The 18,459-nt window shown below is 63.1% G+C and overlaps 1 protein-coding gene across 1 annotated transcript in view; it reads right to left on the reverse strand.

Annotated features, from left to right (window-relative positions):
* ESPN (espin) overlaps window positions 1–18,459 on the reverse strand; it is a 22,172-nt gene extending 3,713 nt beyond the window's left edge. The window contains exons 1-10 of the mRNA XM_019660359.1: window positions 17,945–18,459; window positions 15,228–15,440; window positions 14,919–15,101; window positions 14,602–14,733; window positions 11,865–12,066; window positions 10,739–10,873; window positions 9,308–9,444; window positions 6,136–6,583; window positions 3,568–3,713; window positions 3,226–3,489 (exon numbers count right to left, since the gene is read on the reverse strand). Of these exons, the coding sequence (XP_019515904.1) occupies window positions 3,226–3,489; window positions 3,568–3,713; window positions 6,136–6,583; window positions 9,308–9,444; window positions 10,739–10,873; window positions 11,865–12,066; window positions 14,602–14,733; window positions 14,919–15,101; window positions 15,228–15,440; window positions 17,945–18,292 (2,208 nt within the window). The 5' untranslated portion in view covers window positions 18,293–18,459. The remainder of the gene's footprint in view (window positions 1–3,225; window positions 3,490–3,567; window positions 3,714–6,135; window positions 6,584–9,307; window positions 9,445–10,738; window positions 10,874–11,864; window positions 12,067–14,601; window positions 14,734–14,918; window positions 15,102–15,227; window positions 15,441–17,944) is intronic.

The following is an 18,459-nucleotide window of genomic DNA, read 5'->3' on the forward strand; positions in this document are numbered from 1 at the left end:
CTCCTTTTGCTCTTTCTTTTGCTCCTTCTCAGCATCTTCCTCCAAAGCCGGCCTAGCTTCCGGGCCATCTCCAAAGAACTGGTGCCTGAGGTCCTCAAAGCCGTCGTTCCAGCCACGCCGGCCGGCCTCCACCTCCTCAAGCACCACGCGGTGGAAGAGGCGGATGTGCTCCCATGGGTGGCTGCCCAGCCGGTCGAACATCTCATAGCACAGCAGGTGGCGGAACTTGCGCTCCTCGCGGCTCAGGCCCATCTCGAGCAGCTGGAAGTAGCCGAGCATGAAGAGGTCAAGCGTGAGGCTGTCGTAGGGCGGGGGCGCGCCACCATCCAGGGGCGGCAGGAAGTGCTCAGGCCAGTAGAGGCCGTGCGATAGGCCTGGGCCGCTGGGCTGGCGCGCGGGCACCTGTCGCAGCAAGCTCCGCCAGTGGCCCAGCAACTTGCCCACCACCTGCCGCTGCTTCAGCAGGCGCAGCAGCCGCTCCTCATGGCCTTCCCCCGCCGGCGACGGGGGAGCAAACTGGGGATCGTCCGCGGCCTCGAGAGCCTCGGGGGCGGGGCCGGCGCCGGCGGCCACCACGCGGGGCAGCAGTCTGCGCAGGCGCGCCCGGGCCTGGCGCCCGGGGCTGCGGAAGGCCCACTTGCGCCAGTGCTCCAGGAAGAGGTAGACGATGCGCTCCTTGCGCATGTCGATGTAGTCCTGGACGCCGCGCAGCTCGGTGGGGAGCGGCGGCCCGCGTGCCAGCTGCTCTGGCTCGGGCAGCGCCGCCTGCCGGCCTGGCTCCTCGGGCGGCCCCGGAGTACCTAGAGGCTCCGTGGCCGGCTGCAGTCCGTTGGCGACGGCGGCGCTCGGCTCGCTAGGGCCGGCCGCCACGTAGTCCTCCTCGAGAATAGGCTCGCAGCCCGGGGCGCCGGCGGGCAGCGAGAGCTTTCGGCACGGGCCGCGCGGGGGCGGGGAGCCCTGGGCGAGTCGTTCGTAGGTGGCGCGGAGTTGCTTCACCGAGACGCCACACTCGAGGATCTCGCGCGCCACGGCCTCGCGGCACCAGCTGAGCGAGTGTGAGCGGCCCAGACACAGCGGGCCCGGCCTCCAGGGTGCATCGGACAACGGTGCCAGTGGTTGGCCCGTGTCGGCGGCCAGCAGCTCGGCCAGGTGAGCGGGCCGGCCGCCCAGTGCGGCCAGCAGCGTGGCCATGTTCTTGAGCAGCGTGGAGATCTTGCTGCACCAGGCAGGCAGGCTGGCGGCGCGGCCGTGCATGCGGCGCGGGTCGACGGTGAAGCGCGGCGCCGACAGAGCTGCCGAGATGGGCAGCAGCTGCTCCAGCTCCAACTCCAGCTGCTCCAGGCGCGCCTCCAGCTTCTGCGCCTTGTGCAACACCTGCAGGTTCTCGATTTGCTGCTCGATGCGGAGTATGTCAGCCTCGGTCATGAGCTCGCCGAAGGGCCCGAGGATGCCGTTGTGCTCGCGGGAGTACCTCCAGCCCTCGCGGGGGTAGCAGCACGAGCTGGCGGCCATCAGCTAAGGCGGGGAAGACAAGAGAGGGGAGGGAGGCGGGTCTCCCTCTGGCCCGGCTCCCGCAGGGGCCGCCGGGGGGCGCCCTTTGCATGTCCCAGGTGGTGTAATGGCTCCGCGGGGCTGAGTTTGCAGGGACCGGCCACGCCTGGCTGGCGGGCGATTACGCTGGGGCGAGGCTTCGGCCCAGGCAGCCGCTCCCGGCGCTGGGTAGTGTCCACTTTGGTTGCTGGCGGGGACACAGCCGGTCGTTGGGTGCTGTTGCAGAGGCAGGGTGGGCAGACGGGGGCTTCACGCCTGGCTCGGTTGCTCATTACACCACCGAAGAACATGCAAAAGGCATTGAAGCTGCGACGCGATCAGCAGCCCTCTCCCACCTCATTCAAGGTCCGCGACTTTGAGGCCAGATCCCAGCAAGGCCTCTCCTCGCTCCAAACTGATGACCCCTTTTCAAGGTCCCCTGTGACCCACGCCCTCTCTGTCCACAATGTCAGTGTTTTCGTAGCTGTGGCTTCCACTCCTATCCCACCCCCGCTCACCCTTGGAATAGTAACACAGTTTATAGAGCTAGGCTTGTCAGGCTCTTCTTCCAGTTTCATTTATTCCTCTTTTCTTTGCCTCTAGGTTGCTACTTTAATGCCAGGCTTTTCCGGGGTGGGCTGCCCTCATCTCCTCACAGGCCTCCCCATTTATCCCGACCCACCGCAATCTCCACATACAAATATGATGATGCCACTTCCCAGCTTAACCCCCTTCCCAGACTCCGCACTGCTCCAGGAGAAAGTCCATGGTTTTCAAGGCCAGGCCTTGATCTGACCCCCACTGACTTCCCCAGCTCCACCCGCTCCCACAATCCAGTCATCCAGCCTCAGCTCCTCTTTGACGCTCAGCCTCCTCCCGTCCCGCCTGCTTGCTATTTGCCCCCCTCTTCCCATCCACCTCTTGCTCATCTTCCAAGTCTACCTTAGCCCTCACTTTCTCCTTCCCTAACACCTTCCTCAGCCCAAACAGGATGGTGGCTTGGGGCTGCCCCAGTCCTCCGCACAGCCCACCACAGCGCTGCCCCTATTGTACTAGGCCAGTTATCTGGGGTCACTTATCACTCTACTGAGGTTCTGCGTTTGCTTGTTGGTTGACCCCCTGCACCCTCTCCTGCAGACCCCTCCAGAGCAGGCCCTGATATGTTCCATGAATCCCCAGAGGCGACAGCAGTGTGTGACACATGGACAAGCACCCAGGGGACGTTTGTTGAGAATGGAGCAATGGCAGATCATCCTGCCAACCAGTGGTGATCAACCTGCCTGACATAGGAAACTGAGGCTGCATGAGGCTCTGCATCAGCAGCTGGAAAGTGGCGATGCCGGGAAAGAGCCCAGGCCAGTCTGACTGTGACCAAAAGCCTCTTGGCCACTCGGAGTGTGGCTCCTGGGCCAGCATGGTCAGCCTCACCCGGGAGCTGGTTGCAGACTCTCAGCCCCATCAGGGCTCCCCAGTCAGAATAGGCATTTTTACGAAATCCCAGGCTGCTGGGGGTGGAGGAGGTGGAGGAGACCGGTCCCAGGAGAGGGCGGTCGTCCAACCCCTGCTTTTCCTCAAAGGGAACGGGAGTTGCCTGCGGCTGGAAGTCCCCCGGGGCAGGTTGGGGTGATGGGGAGGAACGGGCTGTGCGCGCAGGTGCAGACCCCAGGGCTCTCTGGGAAGCCCCACCCCGCCCACCTTCCGCCTCTGCTCCTCCTCCTCTTGCATCTTCAGCTGCAGCTTGCGAACCATCACCTGGCGCTTCCATTCGGGGATGGGCCGGCCCTGCTCGTCGTGCGTAGGGACGAGCGCCTCGACGTCGAGCTGCACGCCCGGCGCAGGGGTGGCAGGAGGCGCTGGCGCCAAGCTGCCGTTGAGCAGTGGCTGGGGTCCCGCAGCCGGCGGAGTGGGGCTCCGGGCTCGTGACGGTGCGGGCGACGCTGGCGGCAGTGGTGAGTCAGGCTGCGGGGAGAAGCGACGGGGCTGAGCGGCGGGCAGGGGCTCGGGGAGCCCGGGAGGGGCGCCTGTCGGACCGCCTACCTGAGTGGCCGGCTGCCCGCTTCCGGAGAACACCGTGGTCAGACCTTTGCTCTGCGGCGTCGGCTTCAGACTCTTGCCCGCCTTAATCTCAGCCAGTAGCTCTGAGTTGTCACCCGTCGGAGACATCATGTTGAAAGACTTGGTGCCTACACGGAGGCAGGAAAGGAGGCGCTAGCCGAGGGTGGGGCCGCGTCCCCGCCGCCCCCACCCGCCACTCTGCTGCCCGCTCCTCAAGTCAGGACAGGCTGGGAGCCTCCCCTTGGGCAGCCTTCCCGTGGGCACAGACAACAGCAATCCAGACCCCGGGACGGTGGGCAGCTTGGCTCTGGGGGACCCCAGAGGCAGGCCCTGCGCTCGCAGCGGCCCAGCCCCACCATTCTCCCGGCCCTACTGGCCCTACTCACGGGGTGCGGAGCCCCGGCCCAGAGCCCCCTGGGAGTTCATGATGGCTCTTGGGCCAGCCCTGGGGACTGTAGTGAAAGTCTCCGCCCAGCGTGCTGACTGCCCAGCTCCAAAACACTACCTGGGACCAGCCACCCGACCTTTGTCCCAGGTTCCCTGGCTAGGCCTGCTAGGGTGGAGTCTCCCTTTGGCTCTCTCTCTGCATCAGCAAAGCCCAGTGACCCTTGGACTGAGTTGCCTGGTGTTATAGGGACTAGGGACCCTGGATGCTACAACCCAGCCAGCCCCCACCCCACCCACTACCACAAACCCACAGACAGACGAGCATTCAGACACACTGGTTGCAAGCTCGGAGCACACTTATGGCACAGCACTGCTCAGCTCTGGGGGACCCAGGAAAGTGGAGTCCTTACTGGGGATATGGGGTGGGCACACCCCGGAAGAAGGGTCAGGTGGATAACATGCAAATGCCAGGAGCAGAGTTTGCATTTTTCGACCAGGCCAGCGGAGGTGACTGGGGTTTGGGGAGGGTTGTCTTTAGAGGCTGAGGGTCAGGGCTGGGTGAGAGAAACAAAACAGGCCAGAAGCTCCTGGGTTCCCAGGTTGGAGGAGGAGGAAAAAGGGGAAAGTGCCAGCAAGCATCATTAGCTGGGTGCAGAATGCGTGCATATGGGTGTGGTGGGGCAGGAGGCCCCACCTGTGGCATCGAGGACCCCTTAGCTGCCTGCCCCTGGCCCTGCCCTTTCCTCAAGTCCCTTGCCCCTTGGGACTCGCTTTGCCTAAGCAGCCTTGTCCCCCACCCCCCACACACCAGCTAGCAGCCGCGCACGCAGCTACTCACTCTTCCTGTGCCTCAGGACTCTCACTTCTAGGGACGGAGAGGAGAGAAGTGACAGTGGAATTAGGAGAGGGAGGAGGCCGAGGTGAGGCTAGGACAGCGGGGGACAGGGCCAGGGAGGGGAGGAGGAGGAGGGGAGGGAGATGTGCAGAGGAGCGGGGAGAGGGGAGGCGGAACTTTCCAGCCCATCTGACCCTGGCTCAGGCTGCTCTGGGGTTCCAAAAGGGTGGTACACACAGTTCCCAGCTTTGCTGGTGCCCCTGAGGGCTGGACAGTGCTGCCACTAGCCCTGGCCCCCCTAACAAGGGCCTCAATCTTGGCATTGGGTTGGGATAGGGCACCCAGCCCAGGCTCTGCTGAGAAGGGGTGTCTGGAGAAGACTGGAATCTATTTTTCTTCTGTTCCTAGCTTCACCCTTGTTCCAAGTTACAGAGGGAAGAAGCGGACCCCAGAGCTGGGGACCTTTCTGGAGGCTCAGCTGGTGGTAGACATGCTACCATGGGCTCTGGTCTGCAGGGGCTGGGGCTCCCTAGGAACCCCAGGGAGCCCAGGCTGGCCCTGCCCTGGACCCTACTGTGCCCTTGCACTCCTAGTCAGGGAGATGAAGCTTTGGACGGTGCCACTAAACGTCGTGTCTGCACCGAGTGGCTGGGTGAGGAAGGCACCCCCTGCCAGGCTGGGATAGAAGCATCAGCACCCAGGCACCACCTCCTGGGCCTTCCAGAGCCCTGCTGTGCAGGAGACTGTCCCATATTACAGAAGAGAAGCCCAGGAATCCTGGTCACCAGGCTATAAAAGGATGATCAGGAAAGTCACCAGGAGGGGTCACTGGCCTTGTCCCCATAAGCCAAGCCCTGGCTGGCCTAGGGCCCCTGGGGGAGCTACGGCTAGGAAGGGTTCCTGATGCTTCTGAGAAGGGCTTGGGGCTGCAGCTAGCTTGGAAGAACCAAAGAAAGAGGTGAGAGCTCAGAATAGATGTCCTGCAGGGAGGTTGGCCAGCAGCCCTGCCTCCTTGAAGCTAGCTCTACTTCTTAAAGCTTTCCTCTAGCACCAGTTCACCAGAAATACCAGCCACCAGATCTGGGAGGCCTTCGCCACTGGATGGGAGGGAGGCCCAGAGTGAGAAGGGAACTTGTCCCAGGTCACACAGCATAGTCCTCCTCCTGCAGAGTCCTCCCTTAGGGTCAAGTCCTCACTGGGGGAGGGGCTCCAAGAACAGTAGGAAAAGAGGAAGCACTTGGGCAGTCGCAGCTGGGGAGGGGGCGTTGTCTAGGTTTCCCTCCCACTTTGGGGCTAGTGCCGCCCCCCACCCCTCGCGCCCTACTCACTGCCAGTGGAGGAGGAGGAGCGACGCTGCCCGCAGCCAGGGCCGGCGCCCTCGAAGGGCAAAGGCGGAGCAGGAGGCGGCGAGCTCAGGCCCTCGGGCAAGGGAGGCGGCGGCGGGGGCGGTGGGGGCAGCTCCCTGGATGCCTTAGGGTCCGCGGTGCAGCCGTTGTGCACGTGGTTCCCGGGGAGCAGCGCCGCCTGCGGGGGAGCGGAGGAGCCAGCGAGTGAGAAGCAGGAGGCCCGGCCGGGTCCAGGGCGGCCGATGGGTGCGGGCTGGCGGGCACGCACCTCCTCACTGTGCGCCATGCCCGGGCGAGCGGCCAGCGGCTCCCCCGGACAGCGGCCCAGCTGGCGGTAGTAGTCCCCCGTGCTGGGCTGCTTGCTGAAGGCGCGGGGCTTGCGGCTAGAGTCCTGTCTCCGCAGCCCGTTGTGGCCGTCGTGGGAGCTCAGCTGCAGGAAGACAGCGGGGGAGTGGGTTTCAGGTTCTTGTCCCTTGTGCCTCCCACGCCGCCCCACTCCCAGCTCTTCACCTTCCCGGGGCGGGGGGATCGCGGCCAGCGGCCGTTGAAGGGTGCAGCTAGCCGTGTTCCTAGACCCTCCTGTTTTCAGAGCGGGGATGGGGCGAGGGTCATGGGGGCTTCGGCGGAAAGGCAGGCTCGGTTGGCCCTACACGGAGAGGTTCTGGGCACCGGCCAAGGGGCGCAGAGGCCCCCACTGAGTCTAGAAGGGGCGGGCCCAGGGGCGGGGTGGCCCAGCCCAGACGCCAGGGGGAGCCGGAGAAGGGGCAGCTCCCAGCTTAGCCAGCGCTAGTTTCAGCTGCACCCCAGTCCCGGCTGCCACACCGTCCCGCCGGTCCCCAAGTCTCCGCCGAACCCTCCTCTCGCAGGGATCCCGGCCCCGAGGGAGCCCTCTCGAGAGCCCGTGTCCTGTGAGGCTCCTGCTTTGCCCAGTGCTCTCAGCCCGGGGCTGGGACTGCGCCTACCTGTGCCTGTGCCGGTGGCCCCCGCTGTGCACCTGGTGGCGGGGGCGGCATGGACCCGACACCTGCGCTACCTGATCCTTCCTCTCAGGTTACAGCCCAGCCCGTGCCCGCCCGCGCCTTTGAGCGCCTATGAGCTCTGTCGGCCTGACATCACCCAGGCCCGCCAATCCTGGGCTGAACGACCCCCCCCCACACACACACCCCACCCTCGGCACTGGGGGATGCCACAGGGGCACCGGCTGCCCTGTCACACCTGGTAGCTGCGCCGCGCCTACCCCTCCGGCCAGATGTGGCCCCGCCCCCGGCGCCTCTCGTCCCCCGCTGGGTGCTGAGCGCCGGGGCCTTCATCCCATCTCCACACCCCTCCATCCGCAGCGACAGAATGTGGGTTCGACCGCGAGCGGTGAAGCTCCCCAGTTTCTGGCCCCCCTGGGTTCCGGGTCACGCCCCTGCCCTTCCCTTCCCGCATCTGGAAACCGTCGCCATGCGCGTAAGCGACACCGACACCCGGGCCCAAGCCTCGGGTTTCAGGGGCGGCAAGGCGGCTCGGGTGACAGCGTAGCGCCCGCCCCGTTGCAGCTGTCCCCCCCACACACACTCCCCACCCCCGCCCCCAGCTAAGCCCAGCCTGGGAGAGGAGTGCAGGAGGTGGCGGGGCCAAAGGCCGAGTTACGCGGCGGGGGCTGTCCCCCGCCCCACCCTCCAGCCCATTCGACCCCGCGGTGGCCCCGGACCCTCCGCGCCCCACCTGACCCGGCTCACATTGCAGGAAACGGGACACCGCAGGATTTGTTTTCTGGGCCAGCCCGCCCCCTCGGCGCCCCCTGCAGCCCTGAGGCGCAGACGCCACGACCCTGCTCCAGTGGCGGTCAGGCAACCCGGCCAGGGGGCTGGGGGCACTGCGGGCACACAAAGGGCCCTTTGTGGGGCGGTCCGAAGCCTGCGGCCTGGCACGCACACACCCGGGAGGGGCATGGGGACCCGAAGTTCTGGTGCTGTGGCTCAGAGGAGAGGTGGGGGCATAGGTTGGCCACCTGTGCTGCGGCTTTGGGCAGGGCCCACAAGCTTGGTGGAGTAGTCAATGGGGCCTCGGGCTCCCGAAGGGCTCTCCTGGGCCCCCACCTTGTGGAGATGAAAGGGAACCCGACTGAGAGCTTGGTCTGAGATGGCATGAAAGGGTGCAGGTGGAGTCACTGTGCAGGCTATGTCTCTCCCCTCCTCTGCCTGGTGGCCTTGTGACCTGGGTCACCTGTGCGAATTGGTTACTCAGCTTGGCCCTGGAGTGGCTTGCCTTGGGCTTGAGAGAGAACTACAAGGTTAGGGCCACACAGGACCCCTGGAGGCCTCCACCCCATATTCAAATACCATACTCAGGCTACCCCCCACCTCTCAGACCAGCCTTGCTCTGTCCTGTTGGCCAGTACCCTAGGGCCCCCTCTGGGCCTCCCTGCCCAGGACTCTCAGAGCTGTTCAGATCCACCCTCTGCCCCTGCCCCTGCTCCAGAGCTTCAGACAGGATCCGAGAGGACTTGCCATCTGGGCACATTACACTCAACATGCCCACACTGGACTCCTTCTCACATGCTTCCTTCTTCCCCAGGGCTCCCACCTCAGGCTTGGCCCTTCCATCCACCTAGGACCTCAAGCCCCAAACTGGGGAGTTAGCCTCTGCTTCACCCCTCCCTCCGCGCTGACTGAGTGCCAAGTCCTGCCTCATGCTCTCCTGCCTCGCCTCCACCCTCCTCCTGGCTCTAGCCTTCAAGCCACACCTCTTGCATCTCCCACCCGGAAGACACCTCCCTTTGGGAGACATTCTCCACCTGAGCCCAGGGCCCGCAGGCATGTGTAGGTCTGTGGACAAGCAGTTTGCACGTAGCCTCTTCTGACTCCATGACTACCCTTCCACTCTGTGCAAGAGATGGCAAGGACCCAGCTCCCCGAGAGGCACAGCTGTCTGGGTATATTTCCCTTCCTCTCCCCCTGCCCCCCAGTTCCCCAGAGGGCAGTGGCTTTATCTTACTCATCTCCCTGTCCCCAGTGCCTAGCCTTGAGCCCCCTTGGGGCTGGCCGGGAATATAGAGTCTTGAACAGGCCGCTGGCCCAGGGACCCCCCCAGCCCCGTGGCCCATGAGCCAGGTAGTCCTTGGCTTCTACAGCCCCCCATCATCCCAGGTCTGGTGGGGGCTCACTACCTCCTTCTTGGATGCCGGAGTCTCCACATGGCGGAGTTTGCTCTTGGTCTGCATGTAGATGTCAGCTGCGTGAAGCCCCACAGGGGGCTTGGGAGCTGGGTAGCCGGGCGGGGGCGGGGGCAGCTGGGTGCCCGGGGNAGACCGACAAAGGTCACTGGTCAGAGCCCCTATCTATCGGGTCCCTGGTGCCACTGGTGTCCCACCCAGACAGGGTCTGGGTGGCTTTTCCCCAGGACTCTTGTCTTCCCCCAGCTGTACCTAAGACCTGGCTCCCTCCCTCCCCCAGGGCCCCCCATGACTCCCCTGCTCTGCATTAAGCCCCATTCTTCCACATGGCCCCACCCCACCCTGCGGAGCTGCTTTCAGACCAGCCAGGCCAAGGGCCCCCAGAGGTCTGGGAGCCGCACCTGCCTTGGTTGTGGGGATGGGCTGAGGGGCCACAGGAGATCAGCTGCTCCTGGTAAGGGGGCCGTGGGGCTGGAGGTGGGGTGTGGGTCGGGGGGCAGTCCTCGCCCTTCGCTGTCGGATGATTGTCATGGCTCCTCCTCTACCACCTTCTTGACTAGGGGCCTAGAGATGCTCCCATCTCTCACCCCCCATTTAGAATAGCCTTGCAAATTAGCGCAGGCCAGAGCTAGAGGGAGCCACTTGCTGCAGGCGGGTAAGCATCCTGGCGGGGAGCAGTGATCTTGGCCTGTGTGCCCAGCCTCCCAGGTGCAGCTGCGTGCTGGGGAGTGTCTGCTTGCAGGGCTCTGGGGCGAGTGGCCGTGGGCAGCCTGCCAGGAGGGGAGAAATCTCAGCTTGGCTAGGAGCTGTCTCTGGCATGCCCTCTGGCCACAGAAATGGTCACCCCCCCCTGGAATGCTGGAGGGGCATGGCAAACTTCAGGCATCCCTAGCGTCCTGGCCCGCCGCACCCAGAAGACCCCAGGGAGGGGTGTCCTTACTCAGGATGGTGCCTGATGAGAAGCCTCAGGGAGGGGAAGTCTCCTTTGGCGGCAGCATAGTGGACGGGCAGGGCGCCCGTGTCTGTGGCCATGGTGGGATCCCCACCGCCGTGACGCAGCAGCCAGTCTACCACCTCGGGGTGGCCGAAGCGGGCAGCCAGATGCAGGACTGTGGCACCAGAATTGTCTTTGTCCTGTGGAAGGAGAGCGTGTTAGTCCTAAAGTCTTGTCTCTGGCTCAGGCCACTTCCTGCATCACACCAGCCACTGGGGCAGTTCTGTCCTCGGGCCCCGAACTGCTCTGCTTTTATGAACCTCAGTCCGTAAGCAGCACCGCCATGCCATGCATGGTGGGCTTTCTGAGAACTGCAGCTCGTGACGGTGAAGCGCTTGCACAAAATAGGCTTTCAGGCCTTGGCACCCTTGTCATTGTCCTAGCTTCTAGCCCAGCACCACTGTGCTTGTTACCNAGCTGGGTGCCCGGGGGTGGGGGTGGTGGAGGGAATCTGGGTGGCGGTGGTGGCTGCGTGGTTTTCTCCAGCTTGCCTTGGGCCAGGCTCAGCTCTGGGCTCAGCATGTCCATGTAGCTCTGGATGTCTGCAGCTGTGGCGCTGGGAAGCCCTGGGAAGGGAGGGAAGGCTGGGTTTGCAAGCTTGCCGAGACGCTGTCCCCCAGGACTGAGACCCTCTACTGCCTGTAAACAACTTGCCAAGGGGCGAGGCGGGCTCGGGCGCAGCGCAGCCTGGTATGGCCCCACCCTTGCCCTGGCCCTGCCCTTACCCAGCCCTGCACTTGTTGGGGAAAGACCACAGGCTCCAGTTTGGAGGGGAAGTACCAGGGGGCTTTGGGCTCCAGGGCTTGCCTGCAGAGCAGGGTCACCTGGAAGGCAGAGGGGCTCCTCCTTGCAGATCTGACAGGGCAGATGGCAGGAGTATGGATGGCCACACCCAATCTTTGCAGGGTACCCTGCCATCTCTGTAGGCCACCACCTGGTGGCACGAAGCAGACATCGCAAGTGGACAGACACCCATGCTCTGGGTGTGGTGTGTGTGCACGCAGGCCCGGCTTCTGCCTGAGCGTTTGTGCATTCGTGTATGTTCGTGTGTACCCGTGCTTCTTTGTATTTATGAATGTGTTTGTATTTGTGCACTTGAGGTGTGTGTGTGTGTGTGTGTGTGTGCGCGCGTGCGCACGTGCGTGCCTGTGTGTAGTGTAGGCACGTGCATACATCTGCACAGCTTTGTATGTGTAGTTGTGCATTCATATATGTATATTGTGTGTACAAGTGTGCACTCTTGAGTGTGGTGAGGCATGTGTAAGGTCTGGGGGACAGTCTGTGCATGTATGAGTGAGGATATTGAATCGTGTGCAGGGTGCGTGTGGGTTTTGTCAGGGGGAGAATACGTGTGGATGTACATGTACTATGTCTGTGATGGGCACACACAAGCATGAGTGTCACCTGCCTCTCACCAGACCCAGGGTCCCTTCCTGGTGCCCTGGGCAGTCTCTAGTGTCAGCTATGTGCAGAGTAAGCCTGGGGCTGGCCCTTAGGGCCCAGTGGTCTGGCTCCAGTCTGTTCTTCCTCCTCCCTCTTCCCACCTGGCCCACTCACCACATGGGGGGTGCCGACCCTTGATACTGGACTGGCTGGAGGAGCAGGAGTCGTAGTTGGAGAGGGTGCTGGTGGGTGAGCTGAGGTCAAAGTTAAGCGGCTGGACCGACATGGTGGTATTGGGCGAGGACATGCCTGAGTCAGGCTGCTTGGTCTCCAGTTCAGCGGATGGGTCCCGGGACAGCACGCGGTGCTCCACGCTCTGAGCAGAAGGAGGGGAGGCGCTGAGGATAACCAGACCCGAAGACCAGCACACTCTAGGCTGTCCTGCTCAGGCATGCCCTCGCTGTGTGACCTCGGCCAAGCCACTGTCCTTTCTGGGCTCCCTCCCTCATCACGAGTGGGTCTTTCAGGCTCTTCCCAGGCTGAGATTTAAGCCCAGCCCCCAGCAGTAGGATCATGGGTTCCTGGGAAATTCCTATCCCTGGCCCCTCTCTGCTCAGGAGGGTTGAGAGACTGAGGGAAGACAGGGCCCTTGGCTGGACCCCAAGGGGAGAACTGCATGGCAGCAGCCTAGTCCTTCCTCATTGATGGGCAGAGGCCCTCAGCTCCAGTGTATCAGTGGGGAGGGGACTCGGCTCTGCAGCTGGTGAGAACACTTGAAGCAGCTGGGGGCAGGGGAGGGATGCAGGGTCCCCACAACTTGCAGGAAAGACATCCCCCATTTCCTGGCTAGCAACCCCTGTTACCCAATCCCAACACCAGCCCAGTCCCTGTGTTTTGATGGGGCCCTTGGGGAAAGGGTAAGGCCTGGGGTGGCCCAGCTGAACTAGGTGGGCAGTCAGAGCTGAGACTGCCAAGCCAGCCATCCCCCACCACTGACAGTGCCCCTGCCCACAAGCTTGACCCTCCTGGCATGGGAGCGGGCTGGGGTGGGGGCCCTGCTTACGTTGCCCATGCTGGCTCTGCTGCCGGCAAGCCTGCTCGCTCGCTGCTTCTGCCCAGGCCTGCTCCTCCCTGCCTCATGCCCCCTCCCTGACCAAGAAGTGTCACAGGCCCCCCGGGAGTGGGAAGCAGGCCTGGCACCAGGTAACAGCTCGGCGGCCATGCTCATTGGCCTGTAATTAGGGGCTCTGTGGGACTGTTTGCCTTTTCTGGGCCAGCATTCTCTGTGGCTAGGATCTGTCACTGCTGCTGCTGGGCTCGCCGGGGTGAGGGAGCCAGTGCCCCCACACCCCACCCAGTTCAAGGATACCAGCCCTACTACCCACCCCATGAGCCAAGGGGAGCCGTAGGAGCTGGGATTGGAGGAGGGGCAGCTGAAAATGTTCTTTTCTTGGCCGAGAGCAGTGGGAACTGGGAGCGCCAGGCCTGACCACATGGACAACAGAGGTTAGGGACATGGGCTCTGTGGCATGGGACAACGAGTTCAAATTTCACTTCCCTGACTTAATAGCTACGTGACCTTGGGCAAGTCACTTATCCTTTCTGTATCTGAGTTCCTTCATCTATAAATGGCATAACAGTGCTGCCTGCCCCGTTAGGTTATGAAAAAGATTTTAAAAGTTAGTGAAGTGCCAGGGTACGATAAACTCCATACGTGTCAGCTATTAGTATTAATTTACTGTGAAGATGAACTGAGATTACACCATAAAGCACTAGGCAGGGTACCTGCCAGAGTCAAGAGTTCAAGGGATGGTGCTTGTTTCTTATTGCCAACAGCTACTGTCAGGAGGGGATGGGGGGGTGGTGGAAAGGGGGGAACTGGGGCTCTGTGCCACCCCCACCCCCCGCAACAGAATCACAGACTCTCACAGCTGGAAGGAATTCACCTCTGGCGCAGAAATGCCCTTCACAGGCATTTCTTATATAAGCCCTGCTTATATACCCTGGTGACAGGGAGCTCACTACCTGTGTTGGGCCACTACTCTCTCTGGGTGGCCCTTTCTGGGGGAAATTCCTCCTCAGGTCCAGGTACACTCTCTGACCCTTGGGCCTTGCTATGCTCTGGAGTCCCCAGAACCAGGGTGCCCCCATGTGCTCCCAGATAGGGCAGGGGGCCAGCCCGCCTTCTCCTCTCTAGGCCTCATTGTGCAGCACCTCTCACTGCCCTTCTGAAGGCCCCCGGGGGGCCCTCCGTGTTGCACCAAAGCAGGCATTGCACAAGACGAGGCAGAGCCCTGAGAGCCACCCACGCCTGAGCTCAAGTCCCAGTGGGTTACTTCATGGCTGAGCAATCATAATAAAATCGTTTAAAAACAGTAACACAGGTTTCTAGTTATGAAGTAGCGACAAGTGAACATATAGTGTCGTGGTCGAGAGAAATGGCTCCAGGCCAGGCTGCTGGGCTCCATCATTTAATAGCTGTGTGACCTTGGGGGTTGCCCCGAGACTCAGTTTGCCCATCTGTGAAATGGGGACACTAACAGTACCCACTCCAGAGGGTGGTGGTGAGAATTAAATGAATTATCCATGGGGACTGTGGTCAGCTAAATGACCTGGGCTGTCCCCATTAGTACGTCTTGTGATTTCTCCTTATCAGGATGACGCTGGTCCTCCTACCCTTGGCCTTTTTGCCTCCACTCCCCACTCCTCACTGGTGAGCGGTCTGAGCTGAGAGGTCATGTGGCATAATGGTCTCAGGCCCCCCTTACTCTTTGTGACCTCAGGTAAGGGGGTTCACATCCTTGAATCTCAGCTTCCTCCGTGGTAAAAGGGGTAACAACACATACCAGTGTAGGGAGGTTGGGGTGGGGCAGGGAGTGAGATAACCCGGGGAGCAGAGCCCAGGTGGTACCAGGTTCTCCACGGTGCGCAGGTAGCGGGTGCAGTGGCTGTGGCCATTGTAGTCCGAGAGGTCAGCGGCCGTGTACCCATCGCGGTCGCGGACGTCCAGCTCCGCGCCATTCACTACCAGGATCTGGCAGCACTGCGGGGGCATGCAGTGAGCATTCCTGGCCGTTAGCCGGGACCCTGGGCCGCTGGCCCAGACCCCGGGGCCAGGGCCCGGCTCTGCTGAGAGAGTGGCGCCAGCAGAGGGCGCTCGCCCTTCCCGCCCATGGCCCGGCCCTGGCCCCGCCCCCGGTCCGGCCCCGCCCCCAGCCCCGCCCTCACCTCTAGCTCTCCGTTCTCCGCGGCGTCATGCAGCGGGGTCCCGCCCCAGAGGTCAGCCGAAATCTCGCCGCCGTGTAGCAGGAGCCAGCTGAGCACTTTGGCGTGGCCGCGGCTCGCCGCAAAGTGCATGGCCGTGGCGCCGTCCTTGTCCTGCTCCGACAGGCTCACGTCAGTGCAGCTCACCTGGGCAGGAGGGGGCGAGGGAAAGAAGGAAATGGGGCTGGGCGCCAGGCCCCTCCTAGTCCCGCCCCCGTCCCGTGCAGGCCCTGTCCCCTCCTGAGCCCCGTCCTTTCCTGTCTCCGAGCTCACCAGCCACACGATGACCGGGCTGTGGCCCATCTGTGCCGCGGCGTGCAGCGGGGTCATGCCGTCGTGGGCGCTTATGTGCGGGTCGGCCCCGCACTCCTGCACCAGATACTGCGTCACCTCCAGGTGGCCCTCCTGGCAGGCCAGGTACAGGGGCGTGGCACCGTTCTTGGTTTGGGCATTCACTCCCCTGCGGACAGGAAGCACCCATCGAGGCTCTCAGCGCCCGCCCCCCNCTGTGTTCTTGCTCTGTGGAGGCAGTGGGCAGGGCCTGGGCAGCCAGCCAATGCTGGTAGGTATGGGCTAGAGGCAGTCCCTGGAAGGGGCTTGAGCAAGACCTCCCCCTCCCAGGCACCCCAGAGGGAGCAGGGTGACACTCTGGCCCAGAAGAGCTGACTGTGTCATCCATGAACACCCAGGTGTATTTGTCTGCTGTGGGAGGGGGTTGGTGGGTGCCGCTTATGTGACTTGGGCAAAGAGGAGAATCACCCAGAAACCAGAAGTTGGGACTCAAAGGCTGGATGATGAGTTTGGGAGAGTGGGCATGGGTTCCAGAACGGAATGAGCCCCCAGTGCCAAGCACCTGGGATGTCGAAGGTGGGCGGGGAGCTGGGCAGGGGCACAGGGAAGGGCGGGGGCAGTAGTGAGAGGTGGGCATGGTTTACTAGAATCGGAAGTAAAGCCCCTCTGCCCAGGGAGGGCGCTGGGGGACAGGTGTGGCTGAGGCAACTGGAGGAGAGCCTCTGAGGCTCCTGTGAGAAAAGCAGAAGAAAAGGGTAGACAGAGGGTACAGGGCCCAGGACACAGCTGGTGAGCCATGTCAGGGGGCAGGTGGCAAGCAGACTGGCTGTCAGAAGGAGGCAGGGAGCGCAGAGTCAGGCAGAGTGAGGCAGGACGCCAGCAGCTCAGGAAGCTGAGGACCACACTGAGACCCCTCTGTGTGCTGGAACACCCACGGGACAGGGCTGGCTAGACGTGCCCCCGACAGGACCATGGTGAAGTATGCCCTGAGCCCAGCTCTCGAGAAAGGCCCTCAATTCCCACTGGCCTTGGGGCCTGGGGGGCGTCCTGAAGCTCCAGGGGGTCCTGCTGGCTCTGGCCTCTGGGTGGGGATGGCAGTAAGAGGGCCTCAGACCTGTGGGCTCTGGCCTGTCCCTGAGGCTCCAACAGCTATGTAGACCCTGGGAGCCTCACATGCTGTGGCCTGCACCCTAAATCTGCTTATCTCTCCAGGCTCAGCAAGGGCAGGATCGAGGTCACCCCCCCACACACACACACACTTCCACCCCAGCATCCAAGCCTGCTGGGCTTGAGGGCGGAAGACTTGATAAGCTGGGCACAAGGCCACCTGCTCCTCCACTTCCTCTGCAGTGGCTACAGAGGCTCCCAGCCAAGGCTGGACACCAGGATCAGGGAGGCACGCCACCTCCCAAAAGAGTGGGCATGGACCATGTGCCAGGAACTCTGATAACAGAGCCAGCCAGGAGATAAGGGGCTGGGACATCTCCCAGGAAGGGTGGAAGGGAGGCCTTGCCATCCTGAGGGCAAAAGAGGGGGCGGGGATCTGGCATCCTTCAGGCATAGCCAGTGGGCTCAGTCGCCCCTGCCTCTTCCACATCCAGTGAACCCAGTGGTCTTGCTAAGTAGAAAATCAGTCTGGTTCCTCCCTCCACTGGCTTTCCCCAACAACCAGAATATCTTCTAAATTCCTACCTCCAGCCTATGAGGCCCTCTAGGACCTGGGCCTGGTGACTTCTCCCACCCTCACCCACTTCAAACACCTCCTTGCTGCCTCTGCACCAGGACAAGAATGTGTGTGCCTTGGGGCTTTGCCTGTCTTGTTCCTTGTGCTTGAAATATCTAATCGTCACTGAGCCACTTCACTCTCATCAGCCAGGACTCCCCTTTCAGAGAGGCCTTCCCTGGCCTCTTCATCCAAGCAGCTCCCTGACACTCCCCATAGCATGGCCCAGCAGTACCTAATGGTACCTGCTTTACTTTCTGGCCTGTGGGTTTGCTGCCTGTTGCCCTAATGGACTAGCAGCTCCAGGAGGACAGGGAAACCCCTGAGTCCCCAGGCCTAATACCTGTTGGGTGCTCTGCTCTGTTTCCAGCAGGACTGCTGCACATCAGGGCCTGAGCTGCCTCCTCTTCCACCTCTGGGGGGGCAGACTTACACCAGCCTGGAGGCCACTAAGTGAGACCAGGTGGGGGTCTCAGGTCAGGAAGATTCAGGTTGGGCTGGAGAAGCGACTTGGCGCCCAGAGGCCAGAAGGGGCTGACATCTGGGAGTCGGCTCAGGTCCTGGGGAGGCTTCCATTTACCAGGCCCACCACCCCTCCCCCCCACACCTGCCTTTAGGGACACCTGCACCTCAGCCTGGAGTGGGCTGCAGGGCTTTGCCCACCTCCCCACCCCCCAGACCTGAGCCTGGAGGACATGCGCTTCTGATTCTATGTGCAGGCCCTTAGTGCCCAGGCCTACTCTCCAGAACTCAGCGCTTTGCCTCCCCACCCACATATTAAATACTAGCCCAGGTGAACCCCGTTCTCCTCTGCTTCCCCATCACCTGGGTGCTCTTCTAGGCAGTGACCAGGGCTCTTCTACTCCACCACTCTCAACTCAGGAGCCCTTTGGAAGGAGCTCCAAAGCAGGCTCAGTTGGGAGGTGTCCAACCCCATCCACCCTTGAGCCACAGCGGGACAGGGATGTTCCCGGACAGAACTCTCCTGGGGAGGAAACCCCAGGGGGGCCAGAGAGCAGCTCAGACCCACCTGCACTCTGCAGCCGCCCTGCGAGAGCAGCCACTGCAGGCAGGAGAGGTGGCCGGTGGCGGCGGCGTCGTGGGCCGGCGTGGCGCCATTCCGCGCACGGGCCGCGGCTGGCAGGGCGGCCTCCTCCACCAGGAAGCGCAGACAGTGCAGCTTGCCGGCGCGGGCCGCATGGTGCACCGGCAGCGCGTCCAGCGGGTCGCGCAGCGAGGGCCCCAGCAGGCCAGCGGAGTGCAGGGACTTCAGCACGTCCAGCTCGCCCTGTCGCGCCGCTTGCAGCGCCTGTTCGAGGGCCATCGTGCCGCCCGCGGCGCCGAGCCCCGCTCTCAGAGCGCTTCCCGGGGCGCCATGCACCTGTCTTCGGGCACAGGGAGAGTCCGCGGCGCGGCCGTCGGGGCCCTGCCGGCTGGGAGGCGGAGCGGCTGCTGGCCGGGTCTCGACTACGCACTGCTCGCCGGCTCCGC

The sequence above is a fragment of the Hipposideros armiger genome, unplaced genomic scaffold (genome assembly GCF_001890085.2).
Source record: "Hipposideros armiger isolate ML-2016 unplaced genomic scaffold, ASM189008v1 scaffold_316, whole genome shotgun sequence".
Classification (NCBI taxonomy): domain Eukaryota; kingdom Metazoa; phylum Chordata; class Mammalia; order Chiroptera; family Hipposideridae; genus Hipposideros; species Hipposideros armiger.